The 12,641-nt window shown below is 44.8% G+C and overlaps 2 protein-coding genes across 4 annotated transcripts in view; one reads left to right on the top strand and one right to left on the bottom strand.

Annotated features, from left to right (window-relative positions):
• CAPN7 (calpain 7) overlaps positions 1-6,252 on the top strand; it is a 38,438-nt gene extending 32,186 nt beyond the window's left edge. The window contains exons 20-22 of one of the 3 annotated variants that reach the window (XR_013960795.1): positions 869-961; positions 1,054-1,285; positions 4,562-6,252. Coding sequence is in view for 1 of the 3 variants with exons in the window: in XM_080672035.1 (XP_080528161.1) it covers positions 869-961; positions 1,054-1,198 (238 nt within the window). In the remaining 2 variants the exon portion in view is untranslated. Of the gene's footprint in view, positions 1-868; positions 962-1,053; positions 2,293-4,561 lie in introns of those variants that run through there. The other 2 variants (XR_013960796.1, XM_080672035.1) reach the window with 2 other exon arrangements.
• The window catches only part of SH3BP5 (SH3 domain binding protein 5), a 65,732-nt gene continuing 56,043 nt past the window's right edge, over positions 2,953-12,641 (bottom strand). The window contains exons 5-9 of the mRNA XM_080672036.1: positions 9,070-9,200; positions 7,789-7,831; positions 6,902-7,121; positions 5,049-5,309; positions 2,953-4,378 (exon numbers count right to left, since the gene is read on the bottom strand). Of these exons, the coding sequence (XP_080528162.1) occupies positions 4,167-4,378; positions 5,049-5,309; positions 6,902-7,121; positions 7,789-7,831; positions 9,070-9,200 (867 nt within the window). The 3' untranslated portion in view covers positions 2,953-4,166. The remainder of the gene's footprint in view (positions 4,379-5,048; positions 5,310-6,901; positions 7,122-7,788; positions 7,832-9,069; positions 9,201-12,641) is intronic.

A 12,641-nucleotide genomic window follows, 5' to 3' on the forward strand; every position in this document is an offset into this window, starting at 1 on the left:
GCAGTTTGCCGACCACTGTTCTAGGTGATATAAGGTATCTATCTAATTACCCTTTTGTATTTAATTTCTAGATAGATTGAACATGTAAAAATACTTGACAACGTGTATTTTTTCCTATTTTGCCCATTTTTCTGTTGGAGTTGTCATGTTTTTCATAGGGTATGTCTGTAAGAACATTAACTCCTTCATATATTTGCAAGTATTTTTCCCAGATAAATTTTTTCATAGGGAAAAAAAAGTTTATTTTAAAGTAATCAGTCTTTTTTCGTTTATTTTGCTGTGGGCAGGAAATCTCACCCTAATAGTAAATTAATTTTCACCGTATTTTCTTCGGGTTCTTTTATGATTTTATTTTTACATTATACTTTCTAATCCACATGGAATGTATTTTTATATTTGGTGTGAGATACAATTCAACAATTTTTTATCACCTCATCACCACCTAAATACTTCCTTTCCCTACTGATTTGGAATGCCATGTCTACCATATGCTAATTACTTTCTTAAATTTAGATTTTTTTCAGGGTCTTCCCTCCTGTCCCACTTGTTCTGCCTAATACAATGACAGTATTTTTATCATTTCAATTTAACATTATTGAATTTAACATATTGATGGGAGCCTATAGTAAAATGTAGTCTCTTCTAAAATAAGTTTAACGTATTAATCTTTATGGCTGCAATTTTAAAATAGAAATGGTGTTTTCTATAATTAGTGTAAAAATAGTATGCGTTTCAGTGTTGTTTCTTCCTACTGAAGCTTTAGAAAGCCTGTACTTGATTTTAATAGTACATCTGCACTTGAGGTATACTTATTTTTAGGTATGTATTTGAGACTATTTAGCCAGTAATTGTTTCTTTTTACTGCTAGGCAGTATAGTGTTGGATTTGAAGTTGTAACAGTATCTATGGTGGGAGATCCTGGTCCCCATGGCTTTCAGAGGAAATCTAGTGGTGACTACAGGTAAGGTTGGCATTTTGATTATATTTGATTTATACTTTGCTTATTGTGGCATCATCTTCTGTAAGCCTTGTTTTTATTTTCCCTAAATACAGGTGTGGGTTTTGCTACCTGGAATTAGAAAATATACCTGCTGGGATTTACAATATCATTCCCAGTACATTTTTGCCTAAACAAGACGGACCTTTTTTCTTGGACTTTAATAGTATTATTCCCATCAAGACAACACAGCTTCAGTGATGGGGAAATTGCAGCACTTACTGGATTTTATACTTACCAAACAATCAACTCTTCAAATGAGGACACAAATCTGCAGGACACTAAACAGTAAGAACAGAATTAATTCTCCAAAAATGTTACAATGGAATCCGGTGCTCAAGTCAGAGTGTTTAGTGAGAATTGTATATAGACAGAATTACCATAAATTACTTTAGGAGTACCACTTACATGGTTTTTTGTGTCTGTGAATTGGCTTGCATTTATAAGGGGCCACAGTGTATTTAAAAAGTGCAGATGATTAAAGCTTATACTCAATCACACTGTGATGTGATTTTGCTAGAGGGAATTGAGACCAGATGAGGGACATAGACTCATTGAATGGAATGGTAGGCTGGTATAATCTCAACTATTTACATTGTCTTTCTGGCAGAGCATGTTGTAAGGTAAAACCTGCTTGTGTTGTGACTCTACTGTGCATCTTGGGCAACTAATTACCAAATGAATTAAAGTCACCATTACAGATTTTAATTCTGCATCACTTATAAATGTTTGTTGCCCAGATGTTATGAAAGAATAAAGCTTTAAGAATTACTAATTAGCTTAGCATGAAGATGCGATGCTCATGCTTAGGAATGAAGGTTGTTAAAAGTTAGTACCTGTCTCCCATTGAATCATGTAAAGAGAACAAGTATATATATATTCGCTGTTGCAGTCATTTTTTATCAGGTTAACGAAAGTAGTAGTCTGAGACATTGAAGACATCACTGTTTAGTTGGTACTTTTTAATTGCTCTTAATGGTAACAGCACTCTGAAGAAAATACAATTGAGAATTTAATATATTTTAATTGGGATTGCATTCGGAGAAATTGCCAAGATACTAATGTCTTGTGTGTAAATTCCCAGTTGTTTACATAAAAATTCATCAGAGCAGAATGATGCTCAAGATTTTAAAGATCTGAAAATAAGGTGGTATTTTACATCATCTCTTATAATTATCAAACTTATTTTGTATTTGATACCTTTAATTGAAATAAAATGTTTATACTTATGGAAACTGTATAGTTTAACCTAGAGAAATTGATTATTAAAGGACTTCATCAAGTATGTTCCATGTAAAAGAAAAGAACTCATTATTTGCTTAAAAATTCATACTTCTGTTCTTTATCATTCAGGACAGTGGTAGATTATTATACCAGTGAGAATTCTCTTAGGTAAATATAAGTAATTTTCTATGGCCTTTATGATTTGAACTTCTTGTGTTAAAGATCTTAGAGGATGCAAACTGAATTAAGTTCTAATTCCTGCCCTCAAAAATCTAATGGAGGAGACCCGTTTATGAGCAAGTTCATGTATTGTAATGTTGAATTCTATAAGAGAGCTCCAAACACAGTGCTACAGATGTATAAGGAAGGGAAATTATTCATTTTGGCTAGACCAAATAGGATAGAATCAGCTGGGGAGCTTTTAAAAACCCAATGCCCAAGCATACCCCAACAATTAAATCAATCTCTAGGGTTCAGACCAGAGAAGTATTTTTTTAAGCTTCCTAGGAGATCCTAATGTGCAGCAGAGGTTGAGAATCACTTTTTCCAATAACCACCTTGTTCCCTAATTGCTCAGATTTGTAGCAGCAAAAGTAGAATTCGAATTCAAACCTTGGTAAATGGGGGTTTAATTGAAAATAAGAACAGATGACCACTGCATTCCATGCTCTTCCTATGGCAAGAAATTTGCCTAGAATAGAAGATTTAGACAAAATAAGGATTTCTCATTTGAAGTCATAGAAAGTTAAGACATTTTCTTAAGTGGTTTTTTATTACACTCAAGGTATTAAGACAAGTACAAAATAACCTGGTAATTAAGATACTGTATCAGTCATTAAAAAAGGAGAAACACGACAGTATGAAGAGATTTACAAATGACTAAAATATACAAGATGTGACAGAATTAATGAACAACTTGAAATGGGGTTGCGTTTTTCCTTTTAAAAATGCCAAGTTTTCTTAAAACAAAATACAGTGCTCTTAAATATGTGTAACCTTGAAAACATTAAAGAAAAGCAGTCTTAACTTACTATTAGAATAAACAGACTCCATTGCATCTATTTAACAGCCTTTGCCAACACATGCCTACTCCCTTTCCTAGCTTTAAGAGACAGTTTCCTCTAAGAAATACCTAGTGTAGCATAACCCTTAAATAATTTTAAAGTTACAACCTACAGAGAAATTAACACCTTGTCAATCTAGAATAACAGTGGCAACCATTCTTTACATGCACTTCTCTTAGAATAAGTCCCCCTTGGCTGGTAAGATAAGGTTTATACTATACAACCTTTTCTTTCCCAGCCACAAGTCTCTATATGTCCTTGCTACCCTCACCTCCCTGGTCCCCCATCCCAACATTGGCATTCACCTTTCCCACCCCAAAAAGTGCAGTTCATAGTAACCTTTATAGAAAATGGTTTTAATGGGTGTTTTAACATACATACTTTTTTTTTAAAAAGCCCCTTTCAAACATCAGAGATGATAAAGATGAATTATGTTCTTGGATTTTTTTTTAAGCCTTCACTGACTGAGTCAAAAAGGTATGTTCTGAATATCTGAATTTTGTCTTGCGTTAGAGACCATCTCTATTTTCCCAAACGGGGGGTGAGAGAAGCAAGCTGTTGACCCCAGCTGGGCTCAGCTTCCCAGTCCCTTTCCTGCTCGGGTTCTTTTGTGGGAACTAGTTATTGCTTCCATAACACCGTTAGTTAATGTTCCACAAAGACTGTGCCCTGCAGCAACAACTCCGCTCTGAAAACAAACCAGCCCAAGAGCTCTTACCAGAGGAAAAATCTTCAGCCCTAAGGTCTCTGAAGCCTCACTAGTGCAGTTCAGAGTAAACACTTACGATTTGGCATATATTAAAGGGTTATTGGCACAACGTTCTCCAATCAGTTTCTCATATAAATAGTGATGTGCACTGGGGGCCAGGATCTTGGTTGGATCAGCCGATCTGCACCATTTTTATGTCAGCAATAATCCCATCTCGTCCCTTTGTGCACTGGAGGGAGAGCTGCTTCATCCTGTTTGCCAAGGCCTGGCCCTCAGGGGAGGTGCTGCTCTGGCTCTTGCCACCATCACTGCTGCTGTTGCTAAGACTCCGATTGTTGTTGGCTTTGTCACTTGTTTTATTCTCTGCCCCTTCTGCTCTGTCTCCTATAGAAATGTAAAGATTAAGTGAGTATTGACAATTCCAAGAGTCACTTAGGCCCAAACTAATCAGCCAACTTAACCCTCAAGAATTTCCCAGTGTTGCCCAACACGTATATATAACAGAGGGTTCTCCATCATGTAGCTGCTTTTATTCCTCAGAGCGTTTTCTATTTTCCTTATTTTTAGAGATGAAAATTGTCATACTCGTTTAATAGCTGGGAAACAGAAACCTCTAGCATGTGCTTGTCAAGAGGACTGTTGTGATGAGAGACAACCCACGCTATGGAGCCCGAAGTCCCCAGAACAGGACTTGGAAACTATCTCAGTGGTAAACACCGACAGCACATTCACACAGCCCTGGGGGCTCCAAGACCTGGCCACGGTCTAGAACAGGGGTGGGCAAACTTTTTGACTCGAGGGCCACAATGGGTTCTTAAACTGGACCGGAGGGCCGGAACAAAAGCATGGATGGAGTGTTTGTGTGAACTAATATAAATTCAAAGTAAAGGAGTGGAGGGGAGAGCAAGAGAACCAGATAGAACAGCCGGATCCGGCCTGCGGGCCGTCGTTTGCCCACGGCTGGTCTAGAACAGTCTAGGACAGTGCAGAGATCTGGCTGCAAAGGCAGTGAGTCACCCGGGACAGCACTACTGGTGAGAGGGCTGCAACTCACCTCGTTCCACCTCACACTCCGGGGAGGAGGCCCCACTGCATTCACTGCGAGGGCCTAATACTGGGAACATCACCCCAAACTCTGACAGGGACACGGGGCTGGGCAGATCCAGGCTGCCGGGCCTCACAACTGCAGAAAACTGGTCGGCCATCCCAGATGGGCTCGTGGGTCCTGAACTAAAGCTGGACACAGACTGGGTCTCCGAGTCATCTTCAGACACAAAGTTGCTGCAGTTGTCATCTTCAAAGGCCTCGGAGGCCACTAGGATGAGAGAGAACACCAGTCACATAGGTTCTGATAGCAACCTAATTCCTTAAACACTTCCAGAAGCATTTGCTGCTGCAGACAGCTAGACACAGCATGGGGACTGCAGAATCCCTGCCACTGTGGGTGTCTAATAAAAGGAACGTGACCCTCCCAAGCATGCACGACCAGCCTAATGCAGCTGGATCCCATGCATGTTCAGTGTCCTTGCAATAATGTCGTAGCCTGTGTGTGCCCTATAAGTTAGTGTCAGTAGACACTGCCTGAAGGTAGAAGATGAATTCAGCCACAGATCAGGGACTTTTCTCCACCCCAGCCCCCAAATAGATCCACACGTGCACAGGAAGAGGGCAGGGCTGGCCCTTTGTAAAGGATCCCCAACAAAGCCAGTCAGACATCAAGGCTTTCCTCCACAACAGTAGAAGCAGGAGCTGCTGGGAGAAACAGCCCCGCTTGGAATACCTGCTGGGACCTTTGTTGTCTTCCAGGTGACTTCTGATCTCAAAAGACGCGCTCAGAGCCTACCTAGGTCAGTTTGGCACAGAAGAAAATTCCTTCCCAGCGCTCTGTAATTTCACTTTTAGACCAGAAGAACCAAGGCCCAGAAACATGTCATTGTCATGGTTTGAAAGCCACTTCAGCCTTTTAACTAGTTCCCTCTGCCTGCACATAATCCTGCTTATTAGATTTTTCCTCTTCTACTCCCCTTTCTTCCTCCCTCATCTTTAAAAACAGCCTTGTAGCATCCCATAGATGATTACCATAAATGAGAAGTACTGAAATGTTGGGGGCACTTATCAACTCAAACCTGATTCCCAATCCTATTTCCACCATTTGTTGTATAGCCTTGGTCAAGTTACTTAACCTGAGCTTCACGTTCCTCTCCATAGAGGGTTAATGAGATGATGTATATTAAAGTCCTCTTATTGTGGATTCTCAGATTATAGTTTCCTCTTCCTTTACTTGTGCCCGGCACTTGAACGTTTATTGGGAAAGGAGCCTGGGAAAGAGCCACTGGGGACCATTGCACGGAAGAGGAAGAGGAATTGTGCAAAGACGGTGTTGGAGAGTTTTCATGGTTAACATATAGGGAGCCACGTCAAACCTCTAATACCAGTTTTCCTGGGAAAGGGCTCTCTATGGTCAGACACCAGTGACAGCCACCACTCTACAGTAGCGAGTAGGTACTACTATACTCCCCATTCTGCAGCTGAAGCAACAGATATAAAGATAAATCCTTGCCTGCATCGTGTGCTAGTAATGATGGGAAGGTGAGGCTTTGAATCAAACCTAATTCCAGAGCCCCTGTTCTTAGCTCTTCTTTCCGGCAGTGCTTCTCAGACCCTTGTGTGTTCTATATGCACTTTGAACCTCAGAGAGGGGTGAACATACGACATTTTCCCCAACTTATTTGACCACAGAATCCTGATTTTGAGGAACGCTCAGTAGCAACTTGATGAACAACAGCGTTCCACAAAATGTAAGTCACCAGAAATAGCCCTCAGTCCCACCCAAGTGAGGCCCTTCTGTGATGGTGAAGACACCCCTGGAAACCGACCGCACAGCTTGCACACAAGCCCCTGACTCACCAGAAACAGCATCTGGCTCGGGTTTGCTCTCCGACAGGTCCTCTGCAGAGGTGCTGCTGCCCTCAGCCCCCACACCGCAGCCCCGAGGCCCCATGGCGCTGGAGCGCCGCCGCTCGTGTATCTCGTCCGAGATCATCTCCAGGTTCTTCAGGGCCGTCTTGTACTCGCCTTTTGCCAGGGCCAGTTTGGCCTGCAGGTCGTCCACGGTCTTCTTTAGTTGCTGGTCAGGAGAACAGGCGGCTCAGTGAGTGAAGGCTGCCCCTACTGGCCTTGTGAGGCTTTTGAATGACAGGTCCAAGCATGTCTTCTGCCCATCACTCCAAGACATGACTGAAGACCTGATTATTCTTATCAAAGCTATCCGTGTACCAGATATAAAAGCAGACACTACCACTCCCAACTGGGTAACAAACAAACTCCATATCCAGAAACTACCACTGGCAGAACAAACCCAATCAGAAACAACAGTGGGTGTCAAATTCACACAGAAGTCCCACATTCTAGCCATTTGGTCCCCAGCACTGTGGTTCTCCAACTTGTATCAGAATACCCTGGAGGGCTCGTTAAGCTCACATGGCTGGGCTCCATTCACAGGCAGGGCGGGGGACGACTTAACAATTTGTACTTCTAACAAGTTCCCAAGCGATGCTGATGTTGCTGGTCCTAGGAGCATACTGAGAACCACTGCCCAGTACAATATAGAAAGTGACTAATCAGCAGATGTAGAGAACATCAGAGACCACTCAAGGCCATTTAGAGGCCTGAAAACTCAGTAAAGAATGTCTCTCCACTCTCCTCTTACAGCAAATGAGGTATTTGAAAGTATCACAAAAAGTGGGGCTTTGCATAAAAACCCCATCACCAACAAAGCCAAAGGCCACACATACCTCAAGCTGCATGTAGTACTTTGCCTTGAGTTCAAAATAAGGCCTGTGAAAGACAGAAAAAACAAGAGTAATATAACACAATGACCACTAATAAACTCCAATGAGGCATATGAGGCTAGGTCGTCCTTCCAGGATTTAATAAATTGACGAGGCCATGAGCTGAAGGTGGTGCTCCCAGCTCTGGGGCCTGATGGATACAGATGCCAGCCAGAGGCACTGGGCTCACTCAAGATTTGGGGAATCCACATGTGTACACATATCCTGGAGCCCCTGCATTCTGGTTCACTTTCCTCTCTGGGGAGGCTGTTCAAGTCACAGATTGTGCCCCGCAGCTAATGTGGCCTGGATCTCTTCTAAGGAGGTGGGCTCCCCAGGAATGACCAGCAGATAAGGTTGGAGAAGGAACTGCCTCAAAACACACCCTCTGCGCCCTAACCGGTTTGGCTCAGTGGATAGAGCGCCGGCCTGCGGACTCAAGGGTCCCAGGTTTGATTCCCGTCAAGGGCATGTACCTTGGTGGGCATGTACCTACAAACCCAGTAGGGAGTGTGCAGGAAGCAGCTCACCGATGTTTCTAACTATCCCTCTCCCTTCCTCTGTAAAAAATCAATAAAACATATTTTAAAAAAAACACCACCACCCTCTGCTAAAAGCTGGGGAAGGGGGAAGCACCAGTCCTCCCCCGACCACAGCAGAGCAACCAGAAGGATGGGCTCAGGTTGGTCCCCTTGGGCTTTGTCCGGGATAGAAGTAAGAGATGGTCTACAGAAGTGGTCGGCAAATTGCGGCTCGCAAGCCACAGTTTGCCGCTCTGTTGACAGTTTGCTGACCACTGGTCTAGGCCATCCCAAGTCCTGTCTCTTCTGCTTGGAGGCCCAGCAACTGTAAGTAAAACACGGGGCTTTTCTCCAAATCATTGCTGTATAAAAATATAGAGGAATGGTAGTGAGAAGAGCTTGAGAAAAACCTCCAATAAAACCAGTCTTGCACCAGTTCAGCTCTTGGCCCCATAGAGAACATGTATTGCGTATACAGCTCATCTCCATTCTACTGACAGATAGACAGGCCCAGCCAATGGGTCATGGAATGGTTTGCTTTTGAAATTCCTTTTTCTGCGTTCCCCAGGAGCAGCGCCCCCCTCAGCACTTGTCCTTCTGGGATAGGGAGCCTGGGCAGGAGGTTCTGGTGAGGCAGGTCCCTGAGTGCAAAGCACATAAAAGGTTGAGATTTGGAAGAAGAGAACAACCATATGGCCTCAGGGGCCCTCATCCCCAGACTCACTTGGATTTGTTGATGGCTCTCTTGAGTTTCTTCTCCAGCTGCCGCATGCGGCCCATGGCTGCATTGTATCTGGCTGCCGTCTCCTTGTGCACCAGCTCGCTCCTTGTCTTGGTGTGCTCTGCCTCCATGACCTTCAAACAACAGAAGAGGTCAACCCAGCCAAGCCCAGAACAGTCCCTTGTTGGGATATTATATTTTTTTAAAATATCCTTTGAGTAAATTAATGGGCAGACCAAGATTAAACTAACTTCCAATTCGAATAGGATTACCATCCTATTTTTCTATTTTGGAAAAGTCTTTGTTAGGTAGGAGTAAATAGCCAAATTGGCTGTGGCAATGACCAAGAAAGAAAACAAGGAAAAGCAAAAATAAAAATGAAGCATTCTCTGATTCAATCAACGTCCACTTCCTTCTGCTCAGGCCTCCTGGGTCTAAGTAGCTTGGTTTCCTGCTTCCACCTTGGGGCAGGCAAATGGGCAAATAGCACCAGTGGGATCTTAGACATCAAAGAACTGGGATACCTCGCAGAAGCAGGCATGACAGCATCAGGACAAGGCAATTATCCTTGTTGTCCAGGATAATTATGAAGTGTCAGAAAAATTTATGAAAGACTGAAGTGAGCATAAAAAGTTACTGGGTGTCCTAGCACACCCTCCCAGGTCATCTCTGGCCTTCATTGTCCTGGAGCTGTTTTATGACCCTGTTAAGTTATAGAAAATTGATAGTAATACAAATTATTCTTATTCCTAGAAATGAAGATGAATTCTGTCCCAGTGGAGGTGCATTTGATAATATTGATTACCCTGTAAATATTTACCAATTTTACATCAGTTTAAAAATTTGTTTCTGCATCCCTGGTTTTCTACATGAATGTATATTTATTGAATTCTCCTTTGAAATAGTTGTAACATCTTACTAGTTCCCTCCTTAGTTAATGAATTAAAATCTTTGACACGGGAACATGTTATATTTATCAGAGTTTTGCTTTAACTTTCTTTAAAATATCTTTTAACAAAGGTTTCAATGCTTGAGATACTTTTTAAAACAACAGAATTAAAGCCAGAGAAGGGAACTGAGCTAAGCTAACATGCAGTGATATCCTTGCTAAAATGACGTCTCAACCAAGACCAAAGGGCTAGGAGAATCCTTTCTCTTTGCTTCTAACACAAAGATTTCACAAAGAAATAAGATGCACTAAAAACATCCCATACTTGGACACACTCTTGTCTTACATCTTAGGCTCTCAGGATTTACTGGTGTAACCTTAATGAGAACTCAAAACCCCAAGCTTATCAGACAGAACACATACGAAAGATTTCAATGCAGGGTTCACCTTTAAGGAGCTAAGTATTTTAAACTGACATAGAAAAGCTATGATTGGAAGCTACTGTACAGGGTTCTCAACAGCTGCACACAGTGCCCTTGTCTATTTCAGCCCTTAATCAAAGGCTTTTTCTAAAATTAAACACTCAGAAAGTTCCAAGCCCTTGGAAATATTACCAGTGAAGACGGAGGTGGCAGCAAGCATGTCACTGGCCCCTGCTTCACCCCCATCAGACCGCATCACCCATGTCCTGTCCCAATCTCCCCTGCCCCATGCACACAACCTCAGCGCTCAGAAGAGACCCCTCCAGCCCCCAACTCAGCCTCCAGGGAGAAAGTCACCAAGCACGACACCTTGGTAAGTCTCCTAGGTAACCAAGGAAGCCCTCCATCAGGCAGGGAGTAGGGCATGAGCTGTGTGCTGCAAAGGGTGGGGAAGAAAGAAAGATAAGGGAGGAGGGTGGCACAGGAAGGCTCTACTATGAAAATTGCAGCCTCGGGGAACAGAGACACACAAGGAATCAGATAACAAAGCAGTTCCTTCAGGCCTCAAGGCACCAGCAGGCTGGACTGAGCCGGACAGGTGCAACTCACCATGGCCAGGTCTCCCACGGCCACCCTTGCCTCCTTGAAGCCCAGGCTGACAGTGAACCTGCCTCCATCTCTGTACCACACTCTTCAGTTTTACCACCATCACATTCAGTTCAGAGCTGCACACGCTGACTACGCAGAGACCACCTCCTGGGCAGCCAACCTCTCTGGGTATACACACGCAGCAGCAGTGACCATCATTCCAGGCAGCATGGGATCGGACTGCAGGACGGTCATGGCGGCTCAGAGGGGGCTTGACAGCAGGGCTGTACTTGAGAGGGATCCTCAGTGTGTGACATTCGGGTAATGGATGCGAAGGGAGGAAGCATTCGGCTGAAGTGGGTTTTGTGCAGGCTGCTCTGCCGTCCTTCCTTGCATCTAGCCACAGCCCATTGCCCCTTTTACCATCTCCACTGGAGGAGCATTCAGGTGGGAGGAGGGGCAGGGCACGCTCGGCATCCCACCTCCATTCTCAGAGCCCGGAAGGAAGTAACTGTCCAACATGCAGTCTTGGCCTCCTTCCCGACGGTTTGGTACTTTCTCCTGGGGATGACCCACAGGTTCTCTCTTCCCTCTGGTCGCATCTGCCTCAGCCTACTGGGCTAAGAAGTCAGGCATTCCTGGGATTCCCAAAACCTACACACCCTCTGGGCCTGCCCCAGCACTGACCACCGCCAGTGCCCAGTGGACCTGAGCAGTCAGAACTGGTACCGGACGAGCCTCCAGGACACCTGTAGTGTGAAGCCCTGGGCAGCAGGCACTGGAGAAAAAGGCCTGCCAGGCTGGCTCCCTCCTAGGAGCCCCAGGGCAGACAGGCAGCTAGGACCCCAAGGCCCCAGAGACCCTGTCACAGCCGCCCAAAGGAGATCCTCAAACAGCTGGGGCCTTCCTGCCTGAATTCCGACAGACACTGAGCCGTGTGCCAGCCGGGCTGGGCACAGCCTCCTCGCTGGGTCCCATGCCAGCAGAATGGCCTAAACTCACCAGTAGACATCCACCTAGCACAGTTCCTCCGCCTCACATTCCAGCCTTCCCCTCTCCAAATCCCGAGGCATTACATCCCCAACATCCTGTCTCAGAGATCAGCATCCTCTTCCCCGGGAAGGCAGCTTTGTTTCCTCAGAACCTTGGCTCATCCAGGCTGTTTTCTGATTCTTCCTACACCCCTGGGTGAGGGGGCGCCCAGAAGGTGGCTTCTCTCCACCATATGGGAGGGGGCAGTACGTACCCACCAGCGTCAGGGAAGCTGGCCTGGACAGCTCACCATGTGCCATCCAGGCCTCAGATCCACGCGCCCAGGCCACCTTCACGCCAGGACCGGGAGGGGAGGCTGACTGCGTCCTTTCCTCTCCAGCAGCTGCCAGTTCATAAATACTTCCTGCCTCCCCATTTCCAAGTCACATTTTCCTCCTTTATTTCTATCTGGCCTCTTCTGGCAGACATCAGAAAAGCCAATTCCTCCCTCCCAGATGCCAGGCCTCCTCTCCCAGAGGGTGAGAAGCTATCATCACCTTCCCATAAAGATGCTTCAAGGCTCAAACAGACAAAGCTGGAGGAGGGGCCGCTGCTGCCCAAGGCCCCACGTGGTGAGCAGCAGTAGTAGCCACTCCAGTGGCCACTGCTGCTTGCAGCTTCCCAGGCCCTCCTGCGCCCAGCAC

The sequence above is a fragment of the Plecotus auritus genome (assembly GCF_963455305.1).
Source record: "Plecotus auritus genome assembly, chromosome: 6".
Taxonomy (NCBI): Eukaryota; Metazoa; Chordata; class Mammalia; order Chiroptera; family Vespertilionidae; genus Plecotus; species Plecotus auritus.